This window comes from Trypanosoma cruzi, genomic scaffold (genome assembly GCF_000209065.1).
Source record: "Trypanosoma cruzi strain CL Brener 1047053517069 genomic scaffold, whole genome shotgun sequence".
In the NCBI taxonomy this organism is placed as follows: Eukaryota; Euglenozoa; class Kinetoplastea; order Trypanosomatida; family Trypanosomatidae; genus Trypanosoma; species Trypanosoma cruzi.
The window spans coordinates 88398-115258 of NW_001849534.1; the positions used below are offsets into that span (position 1 = coordinate 88398).

Sequence of the window (26861 nt, forward strand, 5' to 3'; positions counted from 1 at the left end):
AGCAGCATCCCCTGCAACGGCGTCACGGGATCATCCAGTAACGTTTCTGCACTCAGGCTTGGAAAACTAGTGCTGTAATGTTTCTTTTCACGACGTTCTATCAAGGTCAATTGCCGAGTTGTTGCAATTTTGCAGCCATTTTCAGCTCGTGGAGAGGCGCAAGTCGTTGACTCGTCCCTGTGATGAAATAATGAAAGCCCCGATGGCTTTGTTATGCAGTGACGAGAGGCCTCCGTTATATCCTCACCATTCGTTAGTGAAATGTGACAAACCGACGTGGGTGAAGACTTAGCCATTTCTCTATAATACATCCAAGACACAATAAAATGATGCGTCTCTTCTTCTCTTTTTCTTTTGTTTTTGTTTGTTTGTTTGCCTCTTTTGGCTTCCTTGTTCGACAGGTTCTCTTCCTCCGCCTCCTTCCTCCAGAAGGTCTCTCTACCTCTCTATCCACGTGAAGAAAGATAGACCTGCAGATACTTCAGGTATACAAACAATACTCGCCGTACAATGCCCCCTCCCTCTTTATTTCACTTTCGTACCCCAAAGAGCATATATATGTATGTATGTGTATGTGCAGTGCAGGCCAAAAAACAGGGAGAAAAAAAAAGAAGCGCACACAATATATACATACATGGGAAAAGACAAAGAAAGGAATAGCACACGTATAGCGACAACACTGTGGGACTCGAAGCATAACCACATTCTTCTACACAAGAAAGGCTCGCACACACACACAAAAAAAAAAAAAACAAGGAAAAAAATACATATGGGAACAATCCACCTCTGCAGCACCACACTGCCATTACAACGTACGGATAAAAAGACCTCGCTCATATATACACACAAACAGACACACGTAACACTTAATAATAATAGGCCCAATGGGAAGCAGTGGCAGAAGAAAAAGAAGAAAAAAACAAAAAAAAAGCCACTGCAAAGCCAAAACAAACACAAGCACGGTGCTGGTTGGAATAAATTAACATACAAGTGCAGGCAGGAAAAAGAAAACAGAGACACATAAAAAAAGCAAAACCAAAAGTACGGCTCTGGAATAATGCACATAAATATCCGCGGTGTATTCCTCTCTCTTTCTTCAAGAAGCGGGGAAGGACAGGCAACAACAACCCTCCTTCCCAAAAACAACAAAAAAAACATATCAAACGTGTTAAAAAAAGCTTTTGGCCAGGCGGTGCCTTAGCTGGGCAATCTCCTCGTTGCGTTCTAACACGAGTGCCTGCAGCTCCGCAATTTCCTTCTCCATTTGGGACTTTGCCATTTTCTCCCTAATGGTAAGGCGTTGACCATCATTTTCCAGCACTTTGATCCAAGAAGATGCCTGCTCCTCTCGCCGTTTCTGAAGCTTGCCGATTGTTCTCATCTGTTGCTTGTGCTTTTTCCTCAATGCGGTAGCGTCCTTTTCGGTTACATTCAACAAGACCTGGTTTTGCAGTTGCGTAAAGCGATTGCGTAGCATGACATCTCTCTTCTCTAATCTTTTGAGCTTGGCCTCAAGTTCCTTCATCTTCGCGCGAAGACTTTGTTGCTCCTCCCGCTGCCTCCCCCGAAGGACGTCGACGGAGCGATTGCATTTGCGTTCTCTTTCCAGTACCTTTTTTCTATCACGCAGCAGCAACAGCAGGGTGTCCACTTCCTGCTCCACCTCGTCCACCTCCTTCCAGGCAGCGGCAATCTTGTTTCGTACGCCAATCAACTGCGGGCTGCTTTCGGGCACGGCACCCTCGCGTTTCAACCTCTCGAGGTCCTGACGGAGTTTCTTGTTGGCCGTCAGGAGTTGCCGTCCTCTACTGTCCTCATCGCCCTCATTGGGCCCACCCGCAGCGCGGTTCATCTTTCGTTGAAGCGCTCTCAGACCCTTGCGCTCCTCCGCGAGGATCTCCAGCTGGCGATTCAGCTCATCCTCAAGTGCCTTGATACTATCCGCCATCCAGCATGCCTCACCACTCCGCTACTTCCGTCCGTCCCCCCTTTTCCCCCTTCCACCTTTAATATTCGCCGCGCCTCCTCCAGCCCCACCGTACAAATCTTCATTGTGGCAGCGACAGACACACACATCAAAGTGTAGGCAGAAGTTTCGGAAAAAAAAAAAAAAGAAAAAAGAAAACAAGTAGAAAAATAAAAGAAGCACGCAACATGTACACACATTACAATCTGAAGAAAGAAAGGTCACAGCACGGCAACAGAGAATCCCCAACTTCCTGCAAAGGAATACACACACACATATATATATTTATATGTATATATGTATGTGTATAAACACAAAAACCATCCAAATCAAAAAAAGAAAAAAAATCAAATGGCAATGAAGCGTTTCTATAACAATAATAATAATAATTAATAAAATGCGCCGTCTGTTCACCTCTCAAAATTTGTATCCGCCCAACTCTCCATTCAACAAACAAACAAAAACAATTTAAAAAATACCAAAAAAGATAATAAAAAAAAAAAAAAAAAGAAAATTATAAATGCTCCCTTTTCGATGCTGCGACAATTTTTTTTTTTTTTTTTGCGTGTGCGTCTTTACAGCGTTTGTGAAAAAAAAACAAAAAACAGAAAACAAACAAAAAACAAAGATACCCAAATATATATGTATCTTATTGCGTAATGGCTGCAGTCACAGTGCCACGTTGGGGAGCGGCTCATTGTAACCGAATATATATATATATATATATATACGTCTATGGATAACCGGCAATCATATCGGTATTGCCACGTCTCACGTTTAGTTTTATAAATATAAATGTATATTATTTTATTTCTTTTCTTTTCTTTATTCCTCTCCCCAACTCTCGGCGTCACCCCCTCTTTGGAAGGAGAGAACACAACAGCGTTCGTTTTTACGCCACTCGCTCGTGTCACGCTTCGGGTGCGGCGTTGACTTCCAAAAGGGGGGACATGCGCCGTCACAGGGTGGGTCCGAAATGTCACACGCCCAACGCCTACACACAAGCGATAAAAGGATCCAAAAGAAGGTTCTATGAAAAAAAAAAAAAAAAAAAAAGGCACACACAGACACACAGAGGGAGAGAGAAACAGAAACGGAAAGGGGGAAAAAAGCCTCTTTATTTTAGCCCCGTGATGAGGGTTCTCAAGAACCAGTGCGAAGAAAACCACATCTTTTCAAGTCATAATTCCTTTGAGTTCCATCAGGTGTGCAGAGAAAAGGCATGAGCCACAACCGGCAGGCTTTACTCACGAGCCACAGTTCAAGCAATCCTCATTACTCGGTGTCGCGGAGGATACTTGTTTTCGATCATCTTCCTTCACAAGTCCCTTTAAGGTATTTGGATCAACGGTAAATTTGATTGCATCCGCAGCCGGTTTGCTCCGTAAGTAATACATGCCCGTCTTTAGGCCACGTTCCCAGGCAAAAAAGTGCATGGATGTCAGCTGGCTGGAAGTTGGATTTTCCAAAAATAGATTCAAGCTTTGACTCTGGTCAATGAACTTGCCACGGTCCACAGCCATCTCGATGAGATCCTTCTGCCGAATCTCCCACACAACACGATACAGCTCCTTGAGGTCATTTGGAATGCCCCTAATATTTTGCACCGAGCCATTGTAGGCAATGATCTGATTGCGCATCTCTTCGTTCCACAGACCCCGCTTAATGAGATCCATCACAAGGTACTTGTTAACCACAGGAAACTCACCACTCAGCACTCGGCGCACGTAGATATTTGAGGTAAATGGCTCAAAGCACTCATTGTTCCCAAGTATCTGCGAAGTGGATGCAGTGGGCATTGGAGCCAACAGTAACGAATTCCGCATGCCACTTTTCATCATACGCTTCTTCAATGCATCCCAATCCCAGCGGCCACTTCGCGGTTTCTGCTCCCACAGATCAAACTGTAGCTGGCCTTGCGACGCGGGACTGCCTGCAAACCGCGCATAGGGCCCCTCCACTTCCGCGAGTTCCACGCTCGCCTCCACAGCACCGTAGTAAATCGTTTCAAAAATATCTTCATTCAAAGTCCTCGCCTCCTGGCATGTGAATGGTAGCCGCATCAGGATAAAAGTATCCGCCATTCCTTGCACGCCAATTCCAATGGGACGATTGAGCTCGTTGCTTCGGCGCGACTCGGGTACAGGATAATGGTTACGATCGATCACTCGATTAAGATTTTTTGTGACAATTTTCGTGACCTCATACAGCCGCTGGTGGTCGTAAATTCTTCTCTCCTTATCCACAAAGCGTGGAAGTGCAATGGAGGCAAGGTTGCACACCGCGACCTCATCCCTTGATGTATACTCTATAATCTCTGTGCAAAGGTTCGAGCACTTGATGACTCCAACATTCTTCTGATTTGATTTACGGTTACATGCGTCCTTGTAAAGCATGAAAGGGACGCCCGTTTCCATCTGCGATTCGAGTATGGCAAACCACAGGGATTGGGCCTGCACGGTCTTGACGCCTCGATTCTCCCTTTCATACCCCTCGTATAACTTTTTAAAATCATCACCATAGCAGTCACTCAGTCCTGGCGCCGTATGCGGGTCCATCAGCGTCCACTTGCCTCCGCTCTTCACACGCTCCATGAATAGGTCAGGAATCCAAAGAGCGTAAAACAAATCTCGCGCCCTATGGTCTTCCTTACCCGTATTTTTCTTCAAAAGAAGAAAATTAAATATATCACCATGCCAAGGCTCTAAGTAGATGGCAAAGGCGCCTTTACGCTTGCCACCCCCCTGATCTACATAGCGCGCCGTGTTATTCCAAACACGTAGCATCGGTACAAGTCCGTTTGACTGGCCATTTGTCCCAGCAATGTAGCTCCCGGAACAGCGGATATTGTGCACGTGGACGCCAATGCCACCAGCTGATTTACTTATAACGGCGCATTGCTTCAATGTATCATAAATCCCCTCAATACTGTCCTCCCGCATGGCAACAAGAAAACAAGAACTCATTTGAGGAAAAGGCGTTCCGGCATTGAATAATGTCGGTGTGGCATGTGTGAAGTCCCCAAGAGACATATGGTCATATGTCTCCTTTACGCGCTCCATATCTTCACCGTGAATACCAAGAGCGACGCGCAAAAACATTTGCTGCGGACGCTCAGCAATTTCCCTTTCGCCACGTCCTCTGTCCACCCGCAGCAAGTATGACCGTTCAAGTGTTTTATAACCAAAGAACTCAAATCGCATGTCTCGGTCATAATTCACCATACGCTGAAGTTGCTCATGGTGCCGTTGAACGACTTCCCACACTTCATCCGACAAAAGAGGAGCCGCACGACCTGTATCGTGAATCTTGTGTTTGTGAAGAATAGAAAATGTTTCCAGCACGGACGCTGAAGTTGTCTTATGCAGTGCCGTCACACAAAGACGACCACCCATAAGACCATAGTCCGGGTGTTTTGTCACCGAGTAGGCCGCAGTCTCCGCAATGAGCTTGTCCAGTTCAACGGTGGAGATTTCGTCATGTACGCCCCCCACTACTATCTCCGTCAAAATCTTAACATCCACGTAATTCGGGTCCAGTCCATGGGACACACGCTCGATACGTGCAAAGAGCTTATTGGCATCAAAACTCTGCAGGGAGCCGTCACGCTTCCTCACCGTCAAATCCGTCGCTAACATTCCCTATTTTTAAATTAAAAAAAAAAAAAAAAAACCACGCAAACAATGTATATATGTATATTTATAGATGTAGACGCTCTTCAAAAACTTAAATTTTTAAAAAAAATTTTGTGCGATGCTCCCCTTTTACGCCACCCAAAGACAGCTCGCAGGAAGGAAATACATGCAATAGATAAGGAAGCCAAATGGCCCCATTGTTTGAACGCGGACACAGAAATTAAAATACAGAAAAACAAACAAACACAAAAAAAAAAAAAACAACAGGAGTATGCATGCTCCACACATGTGTCTGCCCAATTTGGCAATTATGTATGATTCCGCTGAAGCGACAGGCGCGTCGAGCTCTCCGACACGCCGCAACCACGCAAGGGGAAAAAAGACGCCAAACATCCCCGAGGCCCCTACGCGGCAATCACGCAAACACATTTTATTTCCCCCTCTTTTTCCTTTTTTTTTCTTTGTTTGTTTGTTTTATTCGCTGTGTTGGATCAAAACAACCCCCATTTCGTCTACGATTGGGAGAAGTCCCCTCCTCCCTCATTCTTTCGTTCTTCCTCTTCTCGTCCCCCCTCCTCCTTCTGTCTGTGACTTCTCCCCAGGGACGGCTCCGGTCCCCACACCCACCCACCCACACCACACAGGGGTATTCACTTACACAGAGAGGAGGCGGGGCCCATGTGAAATGCCGGCCGCTGAGATCGGACTTTCCACCCACCGCTCCCCTCGGAGCTCCTAGTCCAGCCGTGTCTCCACGTCCCAGACCTGCGCAAAGACCTGCACTGGCCTCGGTCCTACGCAACGCAGTGCGTAACTACCGGCGGGCAGAATGACACGCACTTTTTCGAGCTGTCCCTCCTCCACGGAGGCCACAGTTAACCACCGCGAGGCACGCCGAGACACACCGATAGACCCAAGTGAGGGAGTTGCCTTAATCTCCAGGAAAACCCTCTCGCTACTCCTGCCTTTGGGCCGTTTCTCCCCGGCACCACCACCCTTTGAGAATAAACGGGGATATTTCCACGGCTGCGACGCCACACTCGTTAGCTGCATACGACACATGACGTCCACGGAGACATCAATGTCAGGCTCAACCTCAAAAAACAGCCCCTTCTTTGCAACTAACTCCGTCTCCGTAAACCAGTAGCAGTGATTCATAGAGCGAGGAGGCGGCTTGACAAAGCAAACTTTGACACCATCACGGGCAAAGGAGATGTGCTTTCGCGGACGCTTATCTCTCGCCTCATTACCACCACGCCCCAACGGCCTGTCTATTGAGCGTTGCATGCACCAGCTAAAAAAACTCCAGTTCGCTCTCACTCACCCCTTTTCAAGCCCAAAATCACTCTTACAGAGGGCCTGCAAGAAGCACTTTAGACCCTTTACCAAAAAACGCCCTTACACGTGCAGTACGAAGCACGCCAAACAAACAAAAAAAAAAAAAAAAAAAAAAGAAAGCAACAACGCCCAACAGGCGCACACAATCAAAAAAGGTCTACGGCACACAAAAGAAAAAATTGCGTGTCTTTTCTTCTTATAATTGGTCAAATTCTCCTTTTGTGTGTGTGCGTTCTATGGACTCACTTTCCTTTTGTTGAGAGTCGCTGGCCCTCTTGCTCTCTACTAACGCAACCAAATGGTGGAGAAAATTAAGAAAAAAGAATAAATAATACTCGGTGCAACAAACAACAACAACAAAACGTTGCTTCTCAGTCTGGCCAAAGGTTTCAATGCGGCTTCCCTATCCGCACAGATTTTTTACACACACACGCAAACACCCACTTCCCCTTATTCCCTCTTTTTCCCTCATTTGTCCTCCTCGATGTATTCAAATGCATTTCAAACTTAGTGGTGTGCATGCATCATTAATTGGGGAGCGGCGGAAGGGCCCAAAGACAAATATGCCTGCCGTCTGCACGACCGCTCGTTGCAAGCCCCTCCCCGTTCTGGACAAACACCACCTGCTCTACTCCACCACCCCCGTGACAATGACGCAGCATCATAACAGGCTCCATCGTAAAGAGCTCATCGGATTTACCATACACAGAAGTTTGGCGGTAAACCGTTAAGCTGCTGCCCCGGAAAAGCGCAACAGCCAAACGCTCGTGATGCGAGGTACCGTAGATGCAAAATGTCATGCGAACAGGACACGCAGCGTCGTATCCAGCAAACGAGTCATCCTCGAAGCGGCCCACAAGGGACAATGAACGCTCTGTTTTGGAGTTTACTGTCATCAGCTCAATGTCGTAAATGTATCCGACACCTTCTTCCGTGAAGGCTATCAGATACTCGCGTGTGTTAAACGCCGGAACGTTTTTGGAGGTGAGACACAATGCAGAGACACGCACCTTCGCAATTTCCTCCACGTTCACGCTATTTAGTAGTTGGATCCCGTTTCCATTAGGGCGCACCTGCAACGTCGCCACCCGCGGTTCCTTAAGAAATGACCCAGCCGCGGCAATGGTGAGGTCTCGCTGCGCCCAGGCCAAGGCATTTCCCACCTTGAACTTCGCCTTTCCGAGAAATTCCTTCGACTGAAGACTAAAGACCTCCACTTCACAGCCATTGTCGTACGTCATAACAATGAGGTCATAGGCCGCGCCGGCCACCCCCCACGGCGGTAGAGTCGAGACTAGCCTACGATGGGGCAACTTACATGACGACTGCAGGGTCAACTGACACTTTGTGCCAATAGAAAAGAGAAAAAAAGTATCACTGTTCCTCTCGCTGATCATAATCCTTTCGCCGTCGTAGGAAAAGGCAGCAGCATACAACTCCACCTTCGCGTCGCCTCCAGTAGCAGAAATTACTGCCTCATCAACAGAAACAAAGTGCTTCTCCTGTAATTCCTTCCCACGTTCCATGAAGGCACGATTCCTGTTCTGTGGATACAACCGCGCCCTACGTTTGCTACGGCAATGAATAAATAGGTAACGTTGACATGGTGAAACCATGATGGAGTCCACTTCTGGATATCCACGCAGGACAGAAGTAGGTTGTATAGAGTCTTCCCTTTTCGGCTCTCCAGGTGCAGTCATTCTACCGGTGGGATCCTTATCGGACCGTGCTTTTGCTTCCTTCCTTCTTGCTGGGGCTTCTGCTGTCTCTGATTTTCCTGTTAATGCGGCCTCTCCAACATCCTTGTCAAATTTGACCTCTTCAGAAGACGCAACCGAATGGCGCGGTCGCAGCCACCAGGCGGTCCACGCACATACCACCACAGCTCCCGCTGCCGCGAGAAACAGAGACCCAACAATCCCCAGTTCCTCAAAAGAAACCAGTAGGTACCCCGTCAAAAGTTTGATGGCATTCATTTAATGCCTGTTTTATTGCAATAAATGTGACAACTCCAATGAAAGACCCTCTCGGTTGCAACTAAAACAAGAGCCAAAAAAAAAAAATAAAAAAAAAAAATACAGACATGCGTACATACATGTGCATTGTGTTTCAATGCAGCAAGCACATGTGCCGCGACGCAGCCCATCTTTAAAGCTCTAAAAGAATCAACAATAGCCCCTATATTTTGTTGTTGTTGTTCTTCTTTTACGGCTGAGGAAAACCGCAAAATGGGCAGTAGGATACGGTCGGCGTGTTTATATCGATAAGTATACGCTCATCGGAAGCGCAGTTTGTACACTTCACATGAAACAGAACGGAATTTCCATCATTTTCCACCAAGGCGATGTTGTCCTTTTCTTTAACAAAATTCTCGTCGTCCACAAGACATTTTTCGCCCTTCAATAACCCGTGCAGGCTCTCCTTCCGGTGTTGCTGCGTTGATTGGCCAGATTCGATGTATGACGACAATCTCAATGAATGTCTCTCTGCCGGCCGACAGGAAGAATGGCTAAACAGAAGCTGATGTATGTCCCCCACAGTCGCATCATCGGAACATTTTTGAAATTTTGATGATAAACCTAACAGCCGTGCCATGTGAGGCGTTGCAGGTGACACCGTAACGGTGGGCGATGGCGACGATGTTGGCAAAGAAAATTTCTCTGGGACGCGCTCTCGCATGCATTGAGGTGGTTGCTGTAAACACTCTCTTGGCTGCGTGCGTCGGGGAGGAAAAATGGAGCTCCTCGCTGAATTCACCGCGGCATTAGGGGCCTTCGCCACCTCTGGGGACATCATGACGGGAATGTACATCATACAGACATGAAAACCGGTCACAGAAACACGGCACCTTGCCTTCCCTGATCCCAAGCAAGAAACCGTGAAGGAAGAAACGAGAGAGAGAAAGGGAAAAAAAGAGGAAGGAGTAACGACACAGTACGGCCTGATGGCCTCGTACCCACAAGGTACACACACGGAAACCGCGATTCATAAAGCCAACATGTGAAGGAGTAAAAAATCACACACACAAAAAATGCCACAACAACAAAAAGGAAGTTTTGCACCAAAAGGCGTCTCCCCCGCCTCACCTCCTTTTCATTTTCATTCGTCGAGAGACACAAAAAAACAAAAAGGAAAACAACAACACAAGTCACACCAACGAGTGCTCTATCTGAAGTCTTGCCCCTGTAGCGGGGTCACAAATTAATTTGTAATCCTTCTTAAACTCCTCGGATTCAAAAAAGGTGTTAAGGGCTTCTCTCGATATGTTCGCCGTGCAGTGCTCCAGTTGAGCGACGTCGATCCGCACTTTGGTTGGTTCCACTCCGCCGGAAATTTGCCGCTCAAAGGCGCGGATGGAGTGCACCGCCACCCTAATGTGGTGCTGGATAAGTGGAATTGGCTCCATCTCGGAGTCCAGGTATTTCCGAAAGCGATTTTCCATCGCGCTACGCAGACTGTATTTCTGCGTCTGGATAAAACAGCGCAAAAAGAGAGAGATGGCAGCGTTGACGTCCTCGTCACGGACAAAATCGCGGAGGTAAAGCCGCGCATGCGCCTCCGCAAGACGAATCACAGACTCCATGTGACGAACGGTGATTGCCACGCCGCCGTGTTTCGACTCCTGCCGCAGCTCCGTGTAAAGCCGTGCGATGGTGTTTGCGTCAATGTTTGAGACGCGCGGGTGGCAGTGTGCCTTGGCGTACAGTATGTACTTCCGCAGAAGTGGCTGGGGCAGTGGCTTGTTGCTCGACGGGTCTTCATCCTCCTCCCGCGGCTTCTCCTGAAGATGATGGCGCAGTTCTTGCAACTGCCCCTCAATGACGTGACGCTCCTCCTCCGTCGATGCATTCTCCAGGGCGTAACGAAGCCTCGATAATTGCTGATGCAACTCTCGCTCAGTGCGTTTGTTCTCTTCCTGGGAGCGAGGATGATTGCGGATGTGAGAGTGACATATAAAAGTCGCCAATTTTTCGTCAAGCTCCACATTAACTTCGTCCCTAACAACAAACAGCAAGTCAAAACGTGAGAGAATCGGCGTCGTAAGGTTCACGTTTGCATCAAACGACAACGACGGATCGTAGCGCCCACCTATTGGATTTGCTGCTGCTGCAATGCTGCACCGCGCCGAGAGTGTCGTGACGATACCACCACGAGCAACAGATATCGTCTGCTGCTCCATCGCCTCGTGGATGGAAGTTCGATCCTGGTCAGACATCTTGTCAAACTCGTCAATCAGACAGATGCCACGGTCTGCAATGACAAGCGCCCCACCTTCCAGCACAAAATCTCCCGTCACACTGTCCTTGTGCACGGAGGCTGTGAGACCCACCGCAGTCGAACCCCGTCCTGTTGTGAACACAGCACGGTTCGCCGTCTTCTCCACAAATTTCAAGAACTGGGACTTGGCGCACCCCGGGTCTCCAACAAGCAACACATTGATATCGCCACGAATACGGTGCGACTGGTCCCCGCCCACATCCTTCGGCACACCACCAAGCATGGCGAGAAGCAAACCAAGCTTTATGTCATCGCGACCGTGAATACTTGGTGCGATAGAGCGGAGCATCTTGCGCTTCAGATTTGGATGCTTTGCCAATTCCATGATTCGAGCTCTTTCGTCATCGGGAAGCCTAAAACTCCCCACCTCCGCACTGCGACGTACCACGTTGTTGGCATGCAGTACGGTCGTAAACACAGGGAACCCTTGACGACTGTTCAAAAGCGGATCAAAATTATTCCGGTAAATGCCAGTGACGTCTACCTCCTCCCCAGGATTGGCGCGATCAATAAGATCATTTGTGAGTATCACCTCCAAACTTCGTGGGAGACGACCAGGCGGTACCTTTCCCGGAGATTCCTGCAGCAAAACTGTTTGATGGTTACGGTATTCGGTGAGTGTCATGTTGACACGAAATGGCCCTTTACTATGGCAGCTCGGGCACATGCTCACACGCTGCTCCTTGTCGCCCCGTTGATAAATGGGTCCAATAATGTAACTGCAGCGAACACAGTCGTAGCGAACTGCCTGCATCTGGGGATAAACAGGGGACCGTCGAATCACCACACCCTCCACGCGCACCAAAACATTCATGTGAATTTGACGAAAGTCACGAATAGGGTCGCAAAGCGGCAAATCACAAATTCGGACTAAAATACGCCGATGCACTTTCTGGTAATGTGGGAACAAACGAAATACGAAGTAATTTGCAGCATCCTCTAATAATTCAATCATGAGATCGGGGACATCCACTAACCACAGTGCCAACACCGAGTCATAGGCACGTCCCAAGTGACTGTAACTCAGTTCGAAACTCTGTTCGTTTTCCCGCGTCATCAAATTCACCTTTTGTTCGTACACACTGACGCCATTCTCCACGTAGTTCAAGTAGAAGTTATAGATGCGGTTTTTAACGACCCTTCGAGGAAGCTCCTGTGCAAGCCACTCTATCAAATCACACTGCGGTCGACGCCAATCAAAGTCCATTGCCTCCATGTCACCACGAACATACACACCATCATCTTTATTGCCCCCAGTATAGTCCGTATCCCCATCCTCACCATTGTTGAGACCAACTCTATTTCGCCCCGCCTCATCTTCCTCCCCACCGTCATCGTCGGGATCGGCGGCATTGTAGTAATCACTTTCCGCACTGATGACCGACTCCTCGTCGTCCACGTCACTAAACACACCTTTTTCAAGCTCGCGTTGTTCCTCACGAAGCCGCTGCTCCATCTCTTTTCGCCTGTCCAACAGCGCATCTACTGCCAGGCGACCGGATTCTGAGATGACTGACACGTCACTGGTATCATCGATCCAATCGTCATCGTCCGCGACGTCGTCCTCTGCGAGCTCGCTCTCGTCCTCCGGGTTAAGATAGTCCCGTTCGTAGTTCTCCCCAAAGAGGTCTTCGCCGAGCTCCTCCTCATCCTCCCCATCCCTATCGTCATCACTTTCGTGTGTGTGACGTGTTCGTTTCTCCTCGCGTGGACGCTTTCGATGAGGCGACATGCAAGTGCGTCTTGCGCAAAAAAAAAAAAATGCCCCGCTCCCGTGTGATCGGCCGCTGACGGCATAGAAGCAAACAAGCAAAAAAAAAAAAAGGGGTGGGGAGACAAAAGAATAGGGTGAGGCCCACACGGAAATGCACTGAAACGAAGGAACAAACAAGGCACGCTCCAATTCTTTTTCATTTACTCACCCACGATGCAAATCCAACCCCAAAAAGAAACAAACAAACAAAAAAAAAGGGATAAAAGAGAGCACCACAACTCCCAGAAATTAACAAACTAAAAAAAAAAAAAAAGAAAAAGAAAAAGAAAGAGCAATAACAAAAAATAATAATAATTATTATTGCGACAAAATCTTTTCTTCGATTGAATTTGCCAAAAGCTTTTCTGAGAAATATCTCCCCCTCCCACACATACACGCACAGCGGAAAAAGTACACGCATATCATTGATATAAAAGAGATCAAATTTCACACTAACCTTTCTTCGCCAACACGTTAATGTCGCTGTCTGCGTTAGACATGCTTGCCATAAGTACGTCAGGGTTTTTGATCTCCTCCATGTTTGTGTATTCATCATCGTCTATAAGAACGGTAGGGGGCTTTTCAAACGGCTTTCCTGTGAGAAAAAGTTTCCATCGAGTCTGTCGTTTTGTTGTTATTCCCAAACGAGACATCAATTTTTGTGTGATCCACAAGGGGGATTTATACTGTCGCTCCCATGCGCGCAACGAAAGCAGCATTCTCACTTGACCCCTGTACAAATTGTTGTGCATGTTGTGGGGCTTGTAGTTTGGCCACCATTCCAGTGCCTCGGATGGAATACTCACTTCCGAAGCGTTGTACATCTTGGGAGAGAACGCAAGTAACGTCTCATCCCTCGGCACTACAACGGCTCCTGGGGAAATTGCCCACGCTCCAGCAAGGTAGTCCAATGCACGAGCCGGTAACCACATTTGCGAATACTCCCGGTTTCTGCATTGTGCCCGTGCGCATTCCACTACCATCGGTCCTGCGATTGGCACCTGAGTTAAGAAGAAGGTTGGAGTCCTAAATATAATTTCCTCCACTACGGCCGGCTCCTCAAACTGTTGCACGTTAAAAGCACAATGGCGGCTCTGCTCAGGACGGGGCCCAATGGAGGTCGCGGGTGGGTTGTACAATATGCCTTGCTCTTGTGGCTTCAGTCGCAAGTATTTCGCGGTTTCTGCGGTGTGAAAAAAAAAGTGAGGCTTCGAAAACCCACGGAGAAGCGAAAACTTCCGAAGAGATTCTTTAAATTCTGAACCTAAAAATTGGGGCTCAAGAGCGCGTGTGGCACCAAACACCACGGGATCAGACAGTTTTGCCGTCTCCTCTGCCATGCGACGATGTCTGTCAGATGAAGATGATTCCACCGCGAGGGAAGCCAACAAAGGGTATCCGCGCACCTTTTCTGCCCCAATGAAAACTCCGCTAGCTGCCAGATCGATTTCCCTCTGAGTGGGAAACACGGTGCAATCCTCAAACTGATCGGCACAGAAGAATTCCACAGCCTGTACTTGACCGCTTCCGGAAAACTGTGATACAAATATCGGTGGGCCGTCCTTTATCCGTTCGGCATCAAGTTGAGTCCCATGCGCCTCACCTTCTTTTAGTGTTATCCAAGTGCGTGAGACGTACCCATAGCGAGAAGCCCTTCGTCGCATCAACCGGACAACCGCTCGAGAAAACAGCTGGTTTGTGAAGGTGTGAGGTTCATATGAAGTACAGTCTGTGGGATTCAGGCGTCCTGGGAAAGGGGTTTCCTCAGCGTTCACCCATTGACGCCTTCTCCCCCAAAGTCTTAGCCAGTAGGGGCTTTGAAACCCCCGCTGGCTCCCATCAACGGCAAGTGAGGCAAGGCGAACATCGCGATGTGGAGCTCCTGTCACCGTCAGTGGAAGCGCTCCAGCCAAGCCATTCAAAATATCGTTCCTGTAGCCTTCAAAAAACTCCACATCCGTTGTGTGTGCAGCGTTTACCAAAACACGTTCAAAGCCAATGGTTTTAAGATCGACAGCCCCGCAGCCTGGAATCAGTGACACGTCACAAAGAATCGCATTTGGCAAAAGAGTGGCTCCTGCCTTCATCTTCCCCACCAACTTTTTCGGCACCCATACATCACTCGTCAAGTTGTGACGATCTGAAAAAGTCATGAGACCACGACTGATCTCCTCTGTAAAAACAGCACCAGTGAACAGGCGAGGTGCCTTCCGCCGGATTGTGGCCATGACGTTCCCCTGAGCAGCGCACTGAAGAGAAAAAGCTGCTCCTTTACTTTTTTTGCCCTTTTCACGGGTACCATCCAACGCAGACAACATGCATCCGGTGGAAAATAGCACAACAGGAGAATGCAAGCAAAACAACAACAACAAAAAGAGATGACATTGCAGATAAGACGCAAAACACGTTTAAAAATCTTGTCACCAATAATAATAATAACAACAACAATAATAATAATAATACACACAGGGGACGGTTACCTATTGTCATTTTCCCTATGCACGGCCTCACCACGCCATCGATAGCAGCAACTAGGATGAAGTACCCGGAGAGGAGTATTCGACCCCACGCAACGTCTGCCGCAGTTTGGCCATACGAACCGCGAGACACTTTTTCATTTCACTTCCACACGCCTTAAGTTCCTCCGCCACTGCCTCCCGTTCCAACGCATACCTCAAAACGCGATGCCGACAAGCGCGATACTCCACACGTAGCTTGGCCTCACTCGGCTCTAATAACACAACAGAGGTTTCCGAGGACACGTCATCCTCATCCTCACCATGCCCCCTAAAAAAAGCTCCACTCGTCACAGTTCCTGGAGGTGAGCGCCCTCGTTTCTCATTCCCGTGCGGTAAGCCATTCTTCCTCTTTCTTTCTTCAGTTCTTTGCGTAACGGTGGGTTTCACCACAGTCTCTGCTATCTCGCGGAGACGCTGCATGTTCTCATCGATTCTGTTGTCCAACTCTCTAAGACGTCGAAGGTAACGCCAGGCATCAGATCTGGCACTCTCTGAACTTGCCACAAATAACTCAAACTGATTCATCACACATTACAATAAAAAATCACAAATCCACAGCTCGCGGAATTTTGTCACTAATTCGAATCTTCCCATTTCCCACCAATTTGATGATTTAAAAATACACGCATTTGGGCGTCCAAATAGGTGTATAAAGAAAAACAAAAACAAATGGAAAAAGCAAAGGTATTTTGCTCTGAAACCAATTGCAATGACTGACGAGCACAAAACCATAGTAACACGCCTAAACACAGCAATAGCTATATTTATATATAAATATAAAAATACATCTACAACTTAGTGGTTATGGCAACAGTACGTCAAAATACGAAAGGAAGGAAACAACAACCAAGAGAATCCACACTCATTCGCTCCCCACTTCCCGCAGCAAAGCAAAACAAGGCAAAAGTAGGCCAACAACCATCTTTTCATGGAAGCACTGGTTAGAGGTTTTTGCGCTCATGCTTTAAAAAAAACAACATGCGTACAACCGTTTTTAGCAAAGGTTAGCTCTTCCTTCTAAAAAATCCCCCCCAAAATTGAAATATGCATCATAAAAATAGTAATAATAAATAAGAACATTCCATGCCTTAATTCCCCCCCCCCTCACACGCACAAAAAAAAAAAAAGAAAAAAAAAAAAAAAAGCGAGAGAGAAACATGATGTATTTTCTTCGTGTTGCCTCTATGATCACGTGCATATTTTTTTATTTGCCAATAGGGAGTCCAAGACGACCCCGCACTATCCATCATCATCATCATCATGAATTACTGACGAAATAAGGGTGGAGTTGTGGAAAGCGCTCTTCACCCGCCTCCTGCACTCCTCCTCGCAGTGCCCCTTTGCTTGACGGCATTTCCTCGAGGGATGCCGCCCACGTGGTGGCTGGTCGCTGGACGAGAGTCAAACAAAAAAATGCCGTTGAACCACTCCGTTGCGCAAAACCCCTAAAGGCCCTTGTGCCGGCGACCCAATCCACCCCAAAAGGTCTGGGGCGCTTCGTGGGCAGTGCGCGAGACACGAACTCGCCCATAAACGCACTTCCTTTCTCACGACGCACGCAGTGCAAACAATACGAGAAGAAGGTACGACCATTATTATTATTATTATTATTAGTATTATTCCTCTCATTGGGTGTGTCTGCCAGACGCATGCTGGCCTAATGGATTCCTCCCCTCCCTTTTGTTTGCTCTCACACAATCTCTCTTCAAAAAAAATAAAATAAAATAAATAAAGTACGTCTGGGCTGAGTAAATCAAGCAGTGCAGTTTCCCCATTGCCACTGTGGAGAAGGTAATGGTTGGTTTCTCACTTTGTATACACCGATGGTGTCGTTTCCTGCGTAAATAAGACCCATTTCTTGAGGGTACCATCGACGGAGCTCACGACGAACCGGGTAATCCTTGAGGAGCTTGTAATGCGTGTAGAGTAGCTCGTGAAAACGCCAGTCCCCTGTGGATGCCACGTCTCCAATGTAGATTACAATCTGTCCACCTGCCTGTGTAAAGTACTCCAGCGCCTCAAAGCCCATAGAACTTTGCTCCTCTTGAGGTGAACCAAAAGGCGGCCAACACAAAAGCAAAACGGATGTCGAGCATTTCAGAGAGAGAAGCGACGCTGGGCCACCTAGTGAAACCGCAACACTGTAGGGACAGTTTAATGCAACTTCATCAAAGGCAAAGATAGGCAATTTTTTATGTGGATAAAAAGAGGCATGTACACCTTCAAAGGAGGAAGGACCCAGCGATGGATCCGGATCCTTTGGAACAGCCGCCACCCCATTTGCAACTCGGTTGAAGATGTGCTCTATGTAGCCGGTGCCACTACCAATGCTAACAAGTGCGCTCATCTCAGGTAGCGCTCTATACGCAGCATCCAGTGCATCTTTCACGCACTTAGGTGAAACTAGACTCCAGGCAAACGCCATAGAGGCGATACGGTGCGCTTCGTATGTGAGGGGTATCTTTAATATATCAGGTATTGCCTCTCGATAACGATCAATCACGGTTTTATACGTCTGGTAGTCATCACCACTTTCTTGAAGCACAGCCTCAACTAAATACACGAGATGTGGAAAGTAGCACATCAAGGAGCAACAAGGGCACTGACGGTAGTAGTACATTTCGCCAACCTTACTTTGACTATTCTCATCGATGCCGTCATAACCGCATACAGCACAGCTCCATATTTCCTGATCCTCCTCCACACGTACCTTTGCGACAAGACGGTCAAATTCTTCGTTAGCGTTGGTCGCTGGCTTCACTAGGGGTTCAGCGCCAGCAACATGAGGTAAAAAACAGACGCTAACAAAAGGACAAAAACCGTAGGACTCGTAAACTGGACACACACGCGTCTCATGCTGGTGAGGGGTCGCATCCAATGGTTGTAATGGCGGAGGCATGCCTCCTGTTGCCGCGTAAAAAGGCGATGGGCGAGCAAGCAACACATGTGTAGATGCCCTTCTCTGGTTTCCGTACGCAGCAGAAATGTAGCACGTGAGCCTACACATGGCACAACTGCACATACATTTGTCAGCACCATGCGATTCCACTTTGTCCATCTCCTTGAAATTATCCCAATCCAAACAAAATAAGTTTTTTTTTTATTCAGTTATTTTCGTGCGTAGGTTGGAGATACTTGTCTAAAGTACCTGACAGGAGGAGGAGAAGGAGGGGTTGCACAGAGAAGAAAAAAACAAAACAAACAAAAATAAATAAATAAATAACAAGCTTTAAAAAACAACGGTAGTTGAGGGAATACAAAATAAATGAAAAAAGGCAAAACAAAACGCCAACCCCAACCTGAAGTGAAAGAAATCGGTTTATATCGTTAAGAGATGAGGCCATTCTTCCTCTCTAACGTGGCTACTACGGAGGCATCAGGGGCTTTTTTGTTTCTGTTCTGATTCCCTCAATTCGCTTCTTATTCTTTTTTTTTTTTTTAATCCCCTTTATCTTTGTCTCTCTCTTTTTCTTTTCCCTCTCCATTCTTTCGGGAGTTGCATTGGTTGCTTTTTGCCTCGAAATCCCCACATGTGTCTCTTTGCGCAGGCGTTTGCGTCTTCCCTTCTTGCTTGTGCGAGCGATACAAACAACTTTGAAAAATTTGAATACGGCAGGAACGGGTGCAATTTAGATCCACACCCCATTCTCTTTTTATCAAATGACGCACGCTTTTTTGTTGTTGTTTATTTAATTTAATTTTTGTGCCTTTGCCCATTTTATTCTCATTCTTCATGTGCTTATATTATTATCGTTACCTTTTCTCTGGGGCTTTTGGCTCATCTTCGCACAGTGCTTGCATTTCCACACCGCTCTTACGCCTCAGACACTCCCTGAACATGCATAATCCCATTACAGGTTATTATCCCCCACCACCCCTTGTTGCATAACTAAAGTGCACATCACACGCCTGTTCATTTCTTCTTCTTTTCCTCCAATTTGATTTAGAAGTCATCGCTGAGACTCTGGTTGCCCCTGCCTTGGTAGTTTTCACCACCCCCTCGGCCTCCACTGCCACCAAAGCCTCGACCACCGCCACCGCGGCCACGACCACCACCACCGCGTCCGCGGCCCATCCCCTCAGGAGGTCGGGGACCGGATGGCAATTTGGATCCCCCTGGCGCGGTCACATTTTCCGCACGGGTGCGCCCGTCCTGCGAGGCAACCTCGAACTCCACCTCCTGGCCTACGGTGAGAGAGCGAAAACCACCCGTTTCAGTTTGGAGAGCGGAGAAGTGGACAAAGTGCTGCTTCTTGTCCGTGTCGTCCTCAATGAAGCCAAAGCCGCGCCCGGACATCCATGATATTACCTTTCCCTTGTTGTAAAGTACGCCGCATGGCGTCATACGACTGATTTGAGAGACACGAAACATGGAGAAGTCGTTAGCTTATTTCAAGTGTGGCGGATAAAACTCCCTTTTCTTTTTGCTCTTTTCTTTTTGTATTAATTGATGCTCCTCCTTTGGTGCCCGGTCTTGGTGGAAAAAATGAGAAAAAGGAACAAAAAAAAAGAAAAAAAGGAATTTGGCCACCCCAAATGTTCGGCCAGAGAGAAAATGCGGAGACACATATGTACGTGCGTGTATGTGTGTACCTTCTGTGGAGGATATCGGTTCCTTCCCTCCTTTTGCTGCTCTTTTCGGTCTTCTTAAGACAACAAACAAAACAACAACAACAAAAATTAAGGTAAAAAATAAAATAAAAAACGTCAGTGCCCTTTTCATCGTCTCAGAAGTCAATGGGCATGACGCTGAGCAAGTCCAACCCGACACAATGGGGAGTACGGGCATCTGTCCGTCCCCTCGTTTGAAGCAGCTCCTCCAACTGTCTTTGCTCCTCTCTCCACTTCAGCCATTCGAGGTTGCTCATACAATGTGAAGAAGTGTCTCGTGATGTCCCATTTATTGTGATTTTTTTTGCCTGGATACCCTGACGTGCGCCCATGATGAGGTCCCTCTCTGAGAAAGCGTGTTGCCCCAACATAAAGCTAACTTCAGTACCCGTATGTATGATGGGAATCACCGCAGCTAATCGTTTCTGGGTTTCGGTATACAAGCTTTGCTTTACGCATTTCATCTGTACGTCCTTTAGAAAAAACACGATGCGATCGGTTGGTTTCACGTCCAGCAATTCTCCCTCGCACGAATTCACAGCGGCAACACAATGAAGAAATGGTTTAATGATGCCAACACCAAGATCTGCGCTACACTTAACAACTTGACCTCTCAGGCTTGTCCCTACCATACTCACTCGTCAAGTGTCCACATCCCTGACACACGTCCCAGACGAAGAAGTAAAAGATTAAGAAATTTATCTCACCATATCTCACCCACTAATCCTTTTCGCACAGCAAGAACACACACCACATGGACAGAGAATAACAACAATAACAAAAGCAACTCCCCAAAAATAAGGCAGTTGATAAGAAGGACATAGAAAAAAACAATCACGGAATGGTCTTTGGATCCTCGCCTCTTGAAAGACGCATGAGTCGCTCTTTTGCGCGTAATATATCCACAGAATAGCCTTGCTCCTTCGCCTTCACCACCGTTTCCCATGGCACCTTAACCATTTCACTGTCTCTGTCGATGCTTGCATCGGAACCACGGACCTCTCGCGGCTTTGACGCGCGATCATCGTCATTGCCTTGTCGACGAACACGATAAAAGACCCCCTCCGCGTCAAATGTAGGGCGATGCATGTCTTGATGGAGCCTTAAAGAGCGCTGCAAGCGACGACGTGCATTCGGTTTGGGAGACGAGAAATCATTATTCCCTGCAGAAACCTGTGTGCTTGATGAGCCAGTGCTTGGCTCACCCTCCTCTGCATCCCCGTGCAGCTTGGGTGGAGATGAGAAGGTGCGGTCGTCATCCTCCGGGAAATACTTCGCTGTCCAATCAACCAAAGAAGGGTCTAATGTTGTTTCGTTCTCCATTGCCCGTTGGCGCAAAAACGGAAATGCCGAATAGGGAGCGTTTTGCCTCTCTCCGTTCAAAAGGTCCATGGTGGCGGGTGTATTCTCCAGCGTGGCTTCCTCACCTTGGCGACGTCGAGATTCTAAAAACCTCTTTCTTGTTAGACGCGTCTCCTGGTGTTCTTCTTCATTGGCTCCATCTCCCTCTTCCTCTTCTCTTAGCGGATCCATAACATCATCTTCCCTTGACAAACTGCCTTCTTGAGAATCGCCCAATGCAGACAGCATGCGGCTTTCCTTTTCATCCTTTTGGCATACAGTCAATGCCCAAGAACGAAGAAGGTGTGGTGAGGAAAAAGTCGCTGCTGCCACGTAACTACGGTATTCGGCATCCATTTGTTCGCAGAGCCGCATATACTTCTTTGCATCACGAATGTCGAGCCTCGTCGCGTCAATCATGTCTTTTAAGTAGTCTTGTAACAAAGATGCCAACTTTTCACGCAATGCCTCATCCTTCACGTTGCACCAGGTCTCTTTCCGCCCATACAAACGTTCGGCATCATCCATGTAGGTTCGCTTCTTGTCCTGGAGCCATGGGGCAGTCGGGAGAGGACGCTGCTTGGAAAACTTCATGTCTCTCTGAAAATCTCCCTTCTCCCTGATGGTTTTTGGATCAGAAGAGCGACGACGATAGGGTTCCCTGACATCCCTGTTGGAACACCGTTGATGGTGTAAAAACACTCCGTACAAAGAAATAAAGACCGCGTTTCTGGAACGCCGCATAGTCGTTTTTTCGAGGCTAAAGCGGAGGAAAACACATCGAACCGCGTATCAAAAACACAATACCAAAGCAGGAAAAAAAAAAAAAAAAGTAACAACGTCCAAAAAAAGATTTTAAAAAGGGCACACAAATGAATAAATGAATATATATATATATATATATATATATATAGAAAGGGAGAAAGAGAGAGAAAGAGGGGACATATAATAAGCTCTTCTCGTTCTTTCTTTTCAAGCTTCTATTTGATTTATAAATAAATAAATAAATAACTCTTAATATATTTATCTCACGTACGTCGATGCATGGATGTTTTTTTTTTTTTGGTTAATGAAACACCCTCACGGACGACCGCCAATATCCCCAAACAGAGCATGGTCTCCTTGATTTCATTTTCCAACGCGTTTTATCAAGATGTATACATCGCTATTATAGTGAATATCCCGCAAGCTCTGCGGTGTGCCGATAACTTGCGTCAAAAGTCCACCACAGCTGATGTGTACCTTAACATCCAAGCTACTCTCATCCACCTCATGGCCGTACACACGACCATGCATGGCGTAGTCGCAATCCTGCAAGCGTGTCTCGCGGTGGTAAACGCTCTGGTCATAATGTTTTGCCCCAGACTGTCCGGATAATTCAATGGAGTTCGCCAGCATGATGGTGAGACGATCATCTAGACTCACCGGAAACTCTTCGGTGTTTATATCCGATGTGATAGTGATATTCCCGCGCTCATTTTTGCACTGAATTCGCGACACCTTAATGTAGACAACTCCGTCCGGATTGAGGGCCGTAACCGTGAATGTGTCCTCAAGAATAACGGGTACGGCCACCATTATTAACTTGAGGCACACACAAACACACAAAAACAAACAAACAAAAAGACGTCCAACACATAATACACAGTTAGAAAGCAAGGAAGGAAAATAAAGTAAATGAAATAAATAAAATTGCAACAAAAAAAAAGCGGATTCAACAACATAACAAATAAATTCAGACAGCGCAGCGGGAGATACTTTCACCCAATCAACACCAAAGAACAACAAAAATACATAAAACTCCGGCGAGTTATACACATGTTTACGAATGAGAGAAGTCATCATTCTCCAGCGTCAACGAAACATTTCCGGGGTCATCTTGTAGACGAGATCTGTAACGACAAAGTTGCCTTCCATGTCCATCTCAGACCGCATCTCTTCAACAAACTCGTTCATTTCCTCTGTACTTAAGCGGTCGCCATAAGTGGTCAAATAATAGCGAAGTTCATTTTGAGACAAGAGCCCTTTGCCTTCCGGATCCAGTCCTTCAAATGCCGCCCTAAGATCTCTCGAAGTCTTCATGTTTTGAAAGGCAATCATCATAACGCGACAAAAGCCTTCAAAATTCATGGATCCGCGTCCGTCAGGATCCGCTTCTTTTTTCCAGCTCTCCACATCTAATTCAGAGGGTGTGGCTCCACAGACCTGCAAGAGAGTAATAAGATCCGAAATAGGTACGCGCCCAATTTTATCTCGATCAAACACGTCATAGTTACGCTTTAAAAATTGACGAGTAATCTCATCAAAAGCGCTTGCCATCTCTAATAAACTACTTTTTATAATCGTAAAAGAGATAAAGAGCAAGAAGAATAAACGAAAGCTACCAAAGTTGATCGTCACCAAATCCTAATTATATAGAGCATGAGGTTAGAGTGAAAAAAAAAAAAAAAATGAGCACAATGATCACACTGATAAGAGCAAACAAATATGGTTCTCAGTCCTTACGGTGAGGGGATGGAGACGACGCCAATTGAAACCAATGGTCTCAACTCCTCTCGTATCCATGCCAAAAGGGCAGGAGACTCTCCACCACATTTTTTGGCATACAATTCACCTGCAGATTGTATTATTTTAAAAATTTCTTCCCACGGTGCAAACTTATCGGCCATCAAATACGCTGTATCATCCGAAATGCTATCTCTAAATTGAGCATTAAAATAGCGGTCTACAGCATCATAAAAAAATCGTGTCCCTATGACTGCACCGGTGACCTTGCGCATCCAGGTCAAACAAGAATTTTGATCTAAATGATCTAAGTGCAGGTAAGGGCTTACAGCATCCGACAACGTGGAGCCTCTTTCCACACTTTCCAACACTTTCACCTCCATATCGGACTCCAAAAAAAGAAGGCGTGAATTCGCATGCCAGCGGCCCACCGCTGAAAAAGTATCAGGAGATATTCCAGTTTTAAAAGTCGTTAAAAGAAAATTTTCTTGAAAAAGTGACAACAGATCAGACAGGTTACGTTCCATCACTTGTGTGGTCCATTTTTCTTTTCCCAAAGCCTCAAGTTGTTGCTGCGGAACAAATCCTGCCGCAAAAGGTGCCAAAAAGGGAAGGAAAGGGAATGTCAAACTTAATTCCTCGTAAGGCGTCCCAACCACTTTCCCAAAAGAATCAAGAGTTTGCGGACGCCCCCCCGGGTTGTTCAAAAAATGTTTTGATCCTATGGCCTCGAAAAAAGAGCAAAACGCCTTCACAATAATGAAGGATTTACCTGTATCCCCCACGCTAGCAAGATTTTTGCAAAATTCGTAATACAACAAATCATCAAAATAGTAACCTGTCCTTTCCTCAGTATGAACAAATAAAGTTGGAAGGAAACGAGCAAAACTCGCATTTGTTTCGCAAATATTATCAAAGAATGCAGGAATATCGACATACAACTCATCCGCTATAGCGAACGCAATATATCTATAAACTTTCTCCAAGACATAACGAATGCTGTCTTCACCAAGACCTGCTTCAGCTATGACAAGGGCAAAAAATTCTCTGTCACACACGAACCTGTTAACACGAATAAGTAAGGGGAAGTATTTTTCCATGTATGTTTCCAGCGCACCATCTTGTCTCAATTCATTGGCGGTAAGAGAGGCGGTCAAACTGTCTACTACCCGATAAAAACCTCCTTCTTCCCAATATAAAAGCTGGGAATGAAAACCAGGGTTAGGATTTGCCATGGGACGGGCATTTTTCACCAGTAAGAGCGCTTCATTTTTGGAGCATCCAGTTCGTTTCATAATATAGGCCATAACAACTGAAACAGAGCGACTCACCCCCACAAGACAATGTACAACCACGGCATGTAAAGACGAAGGACAATTTTTAAATTTTGTCCGACTTAACATAACAAGCTCAATAAGCGTACACAATTCGGAAAAATGACGACTAATGTCATACGCCGGACTATCTTCAGCAGAAACGGAGCGAATAAAAACCTTCCGCAACTGAATCTCCTCAGGGATTTCTTTGGAAATGTAATGATCAATTTGGGTCACAAAAGCGTCAAATGACGACAATTTGTTATAGACACACCGCTGTAAATCTGAAGAATACTCATACACTCTATAGGGTGCTACATAATCACTCCCATTTAGAGTTAAAATAAGAGAAATTCCATTCTCCTGAGCAAAAAAACGATTACATATGGTCTCCTCACATGTTACAAAGAGTCCCTCAAAAATATTACTTAATTTTAGCCATGAAATATCGGTTTCTGTAGAGGTTGTTTCTACACTCGAGACAATTCTCTGCTGTGGAGACCACTGGATTTTCTTGAGGACATCACACATGCTGAATTAAACCTGATAAAAAAGGCAAAAAACAACAACAACAACAACAACAAAAAAAAAAAAAAAAAAAAAAAAAAAAAAGCAGAAAAAAATTATAATAAACAGTAAAGCAAATAAATACTTTATATTAAGTTTCTACGATCTTTTCTTTAAAAAATGATTGCAGAAGCGCAATACATTTGAAAATAATAATAATAATAATAATAATAATAATAATAAGCAACATTACAAATGCTGAAAATTACCACCTTTTTGCCATTTTTATTGTTGCGAGTCGTCGCCACGTATCCAACCAAGAACGTCATTAGCAACGCTTGATACAACACGCTGCTGCTCTGTGCTTCTTACAGTTCGTTGACCAAAACGTTCCATGGCCTTTCTGCGCTCATGAAACTCCATCCGTTTTAGCATGTGATGAGCCTCTAGTTGGTCAGGCGAGCAATTTGAAGAGGCAATACCCCTTGATGCCAACGTGCGATCCTTCCATTGTGGTCGTGGTGGGGATTGCGTGATATTATTGATAGTGAACTCGGGGTCGTTTCTTTCATCAAGAATATACTTTAGGGCGACAATGTGAGCATCTTTAACGTATTCTGTGGCTTCTCTGTCAAGGTTTCTTCCTATATTATCCAAACCATATGGATCCTTAATGGCAAACTCAAAAAATGGTGGTCGTCCAGTTTCCAAACCGGGGGATTTTTCCCAGCGCATCGTTTTCTTAAGAAGATTCATATTCGTCGTGCAAACAACATTTTTTTCGTAATCAAAGATATGACCATAGTACTCAAAAAAGGCTGCAGTCAAAAAACCAAGCTCTGCAACATCCAAACCTTTACCATCATTTAGTGGACGATACTCCGGAAAAAATGGAAGAAGCTGTGGTTCATCTGTGGAACGTAGCGTGGATACTTTGGGTAGTTTACCAACCTTAATCAAGAAATGAGCACACATAACAGTTAGGGCGTAACTCGCAAGAAGACCATCCATCGAATTAATAACCCCGCTACGACGTCCCCATTTTTTTATCAAAAGAAGTAAGTGCCTGGAAAATTCATAATGTGAAAGAGT

At 46.3% G+C, this 26861-nt stretch overlaps 14 protein-coding genes across 14 annotated transcripts, besides 38 other annotated features; all 14 read right to left on the reverse strand.

Moving 5' to 3' along the window:
* Positions 1–3232: a sequence feature (heterozygous, non-Esmeraldo-like haplotype).
* Tc00.1047053506933.10 (hypothetical protein, conserved) lies at positions 1169–1948 on the reverse strand (the record flags this gene model as incomplete). The annotated part of the gene is made up of 1 exon (XM_806914.1): positions 1169–1948. One exon carries the CDS (start codon positions 1946–1948, stop codon positions 1169–1171), a length of 780 nt encoding a protein of 259 aa, XP_812007.1.
* Positions 2100–2145: a sequence feature (A-rich).
* Positions 2230–2276: a microsatellite.
* Positions 2342–2365: a sequence feature (AT_rich).
* Positions 2447–2480: a microsatellite.
* Positions 2556–2595: a sequence feature (A-rich).
* Positions 2674–2696: a microsatellite.
* Positions 2748–2779: a sequence feature (AT_rich).
* Positions 3002–3022: a microsatellite.
* On the reverse strand, positions 3214–5604 carry Tc00.1047053506933.20 (ribonucleoside-diphosphate reductase large chain, putative; the record flags this gene model as incomplete). Its single annotated transcript, XM_806915.1, has 1 exon — positions 3214–5604. One exon carries the CDS (start codon positions 5602–5604, stop codon positions 3214–3216), a length of 2391 nt encoding a protein of 796 aa, XP_812008.1.
* Positions 3233–3289: a sequence feature (haploid, non-Esmeraldo-like haplotype).
* Positions 3290–3374: a sequence feature (haploid, Esmeraldo-like haplotype).
* Positions 3375–3926: a sequence feature (areas merged during assembly that could not be assigned to a particular haplotype. This can correspond to areas where the two haplotypes were merged or to regions with more than two copies in the genome that were merged during assembly.).
* Positions 3927–19547: a sequence feature (areas merged during assembly that could not be assigned to a particular haplotype. This can correspond to areas where the two haplotypes were merged or to regions with more than two copies in the genome that were merged during assembly.).
* Positions 5609–5638: a sequence feature (AT_rich).
* Positions 5693–5714: a sequence feature (AT_rich).
* Tc00.1047053506933.24 (hypothetical protein, conserved) lies at positions 6337–6888 on the reverse strand (the record flags this gene model as incomplete). Its single annotated transcript, XM_806927.1, has 1 exon — positions 6337–6888. One exon carries the CDS (start codon positions 6886–6888, stop codon positions 6337–6339), a length of 552 nt encoding a protein of 183 aa, XP_812020.1.
* Positions 7025–7058: a microsatellite.
* Tc00.1047053506933.30 (hypothetical protein, conserved) lies at positions 7467–8915 on the reverse strand (the record flags this gene model as incomplete). Its single annotated transcript, XM_806916.1, has 1 exon — positions 7467–8915. One exon carries the CDS (start codon positions 8913–8915, stop codon positions 7467–7469), a length of 1449 nt encoding a protein of 482 aa, XP_812009.1.
* Positions 8991–9015: a microsatellite.
* On the reverse strand, positions 10088–12949 carry Tc00.1047053506933.40 (minichromosome maintenance (MCM) complex subunit, putative; the record flags this gene model as incomplete). Its single annotated transcript, XM_806917.1, has 1 exon — positions 10088–12949. The coding sequence occupies one exon, from the start codon at positions 12947–12949 to the stop codon at positions 10088–10090; it is 2862 nt and encodes a 953-aa protein (XP_812010.1).
* Positions 13230–13276: a sequence feature (A-rich).
* Tc00.1047053506933.43 (hypothetical protein, conserved) lies at positions 13423–15198 on the reverse strand (the record flags this gene model as incomplete). Its single annotated transcript, XM_806922.1, has 1 exon — positions 13423–15198. The coding sequence occupies one exon, from the start codon at positions 15196–15198 to the stop codon at positions 13423–13425; it is 1776 nt and encodes a 591-aa protein (XP_812015.1).
* Positions 15396–15432: a microsatellite.
* Tc00.1047053506933.46 (hypothetical protein, conserved) lies at positions 15502–16014 on the reverse strand (the record flags this gene model as incomplete). The annotated part of the gene is made up of 1 exon (XM_806923.1): positions 15502–16014. One exon carries the CDS (start codon positions 16012–16014, stop codon positions 15502–15504), a length of 513 nt encoding a protein of 170 aa, XP_812016.1.
* Positions 16249–16274: a sequence feature (AT_rich).
* Positions 16604–16633: a microsatellite.
* Positions 17081–17110: a microsatellite.
* Positions 17197–17222: a sequence feature (AT_rich).
* On the reverse strand, positions 17243–18547 carry Tc00.1047053506933.50 (hypothetical protein, conserved; the record flags this gene model as incomplete). Its single annotated transcript, XM_806918.1, has 1 exon — positions 17243–18547. The coding sequence occupies one exon, from the start codon at positions 18545–18547 to the stop codon at positions 17243–17245; it is 1305 nt and encodes a 434-aa protein (XP_812011.1).
* Positions 18875–18979: a sequence feature (T-rich).
* On the reverse strand, positions 19433–19861 carry Tc00.1047053506933.60 (mitochondrial RNA binding protein, putative; the record flags this gene model as incomplete). Its single annotated transcript, XM_806919.1, has 1 exon — positions 19433–19861. The coding sequence occupies one exon, from the start codon at positions 19859–19861 to the stop codon at positions 19433–19435; it is 429 nt and encodes a 142-aa protein (XP_812012.1).
* Positions 19480–19551: a microsatellite.
* Positions 19548–19697: a sequence feature (areas merged during assembly that could not be assigned to a particular haplotype. This can correspond to areas where the two haplotypes were merged or to regions with more than two copies in the genome that were merged during assembly.).
* Positions 19698–20631: a sequence feature (areas merged during assembly that could not be assigned to a particular haplotype. This can correspond to areas where the two haplotypes were merged or to regions with more than two copies in the genome that were merged during assembly.).
* Positions 19971–20011: a sequence feature (A-rich).
* Positions 20144–20193: a sequence feature (A-rich).
* Positions 20632–20674: a sequence feature (areas merged during assembly that could not be assigned to a particular haplotype. This can correspond to areas where the two haplotypes were merged or to regions with more than two copies in the genome that were merged during assembly.).
* Positions 20675–23690: a sequence feature (areas merged during assembly that could not be assigned to a particular haplotype. This can correspond to areas where the two haplotypes were merged or to regions with more than two copies in the genome that were merged during assembly.).
* Positions 20935–22185, reverse strand: Tc00.1047053506933.70 (hypothetical protein, conserved; the record flags this gene model as incomplete). The annotated part of the gene is made up of 1 exon (XM_806920.1): positions 20935–22185. The coding sequence occupies one exon, from the start codon at positions 22183–22185 to the stop codon at positions 20935–20937; it is 1251 nt and encodes a 416-aa protein (XP_812013.1).
* Positions 22326–22354: a microsatellite.
* Positions 22433–22452: a microsatellite.
* On the reverse strand, positions 22570–23019 carry Tc00.1047053506933.80 (RNA polymerase B subunit RPB8, putative; the record flags this gene model as incomplete). The annotated part of the gene is made up of 1 exon (XM_806921.1): positions 22570–23019. The coding sequence occupies one exon, from the start codon at positions 23017–23019 to the stop codon at positions 22570–22572; it is 450 nt and encodes a 149-aa protein (XP_812014.1).
* Tc00.1047053506933.89 (calmodulin, putative) lies at positions 23296–23760 on the reverse strand (the record flags this gene model as incomplete). The annotated part of the gene is made up of 1 exon (XM_806924.1): positions 23296–23760. The coding sequence occupies one exon, from the start codon at positions 23758–23760 to the stop codon at positions 23296–23298; it is 465 nt and encodes a 154-aa protein (XP_812017.1).
* Positions 23691–23808: a sequence feature (areas merged during assembly that could not be assigned to a particular haplotype. This can correspond to areas where the two haplotypes were merged or to regions with more than two copies in the genome that were merged during assembly.).
* Positions 23809–26861: a sequence feature (heterozygous, non-Esmeraldo-like haplotype).
* On the reverse strand, positions 23943–25793 carry Tc00.1047053506933.98 (dual specificity protein phosphatase, putative; the record flags this gene model as incomplete). The annotated part of the gene is made up of 1 exon (XM_806925.1): positions 23943–25793. One exon carries the CDS (start codon positions 25791–25793, stop codon positions 23943–23945), a length of 1851 nt encoding a protein of 616 aa, XP_812018.1.
* Positions 25824–25846: a microsatellite.
* Positions 25845–25885: a microsatellite.
* Positions 25978–26012: a microsatellite.
* Tc00.1047053506933.107 (hypothetical protein, conserved) lies at positions 26055–26861 on the reverse strand (the record flags this gene model as incomplete). The annotated part of the gene is made up of 1 exon (XM_806926.1): positions 26055–26861. A coding segment is annotated over one exon (807 nt), but the record flags the coding sequence as incomplete, so codon positions are not given.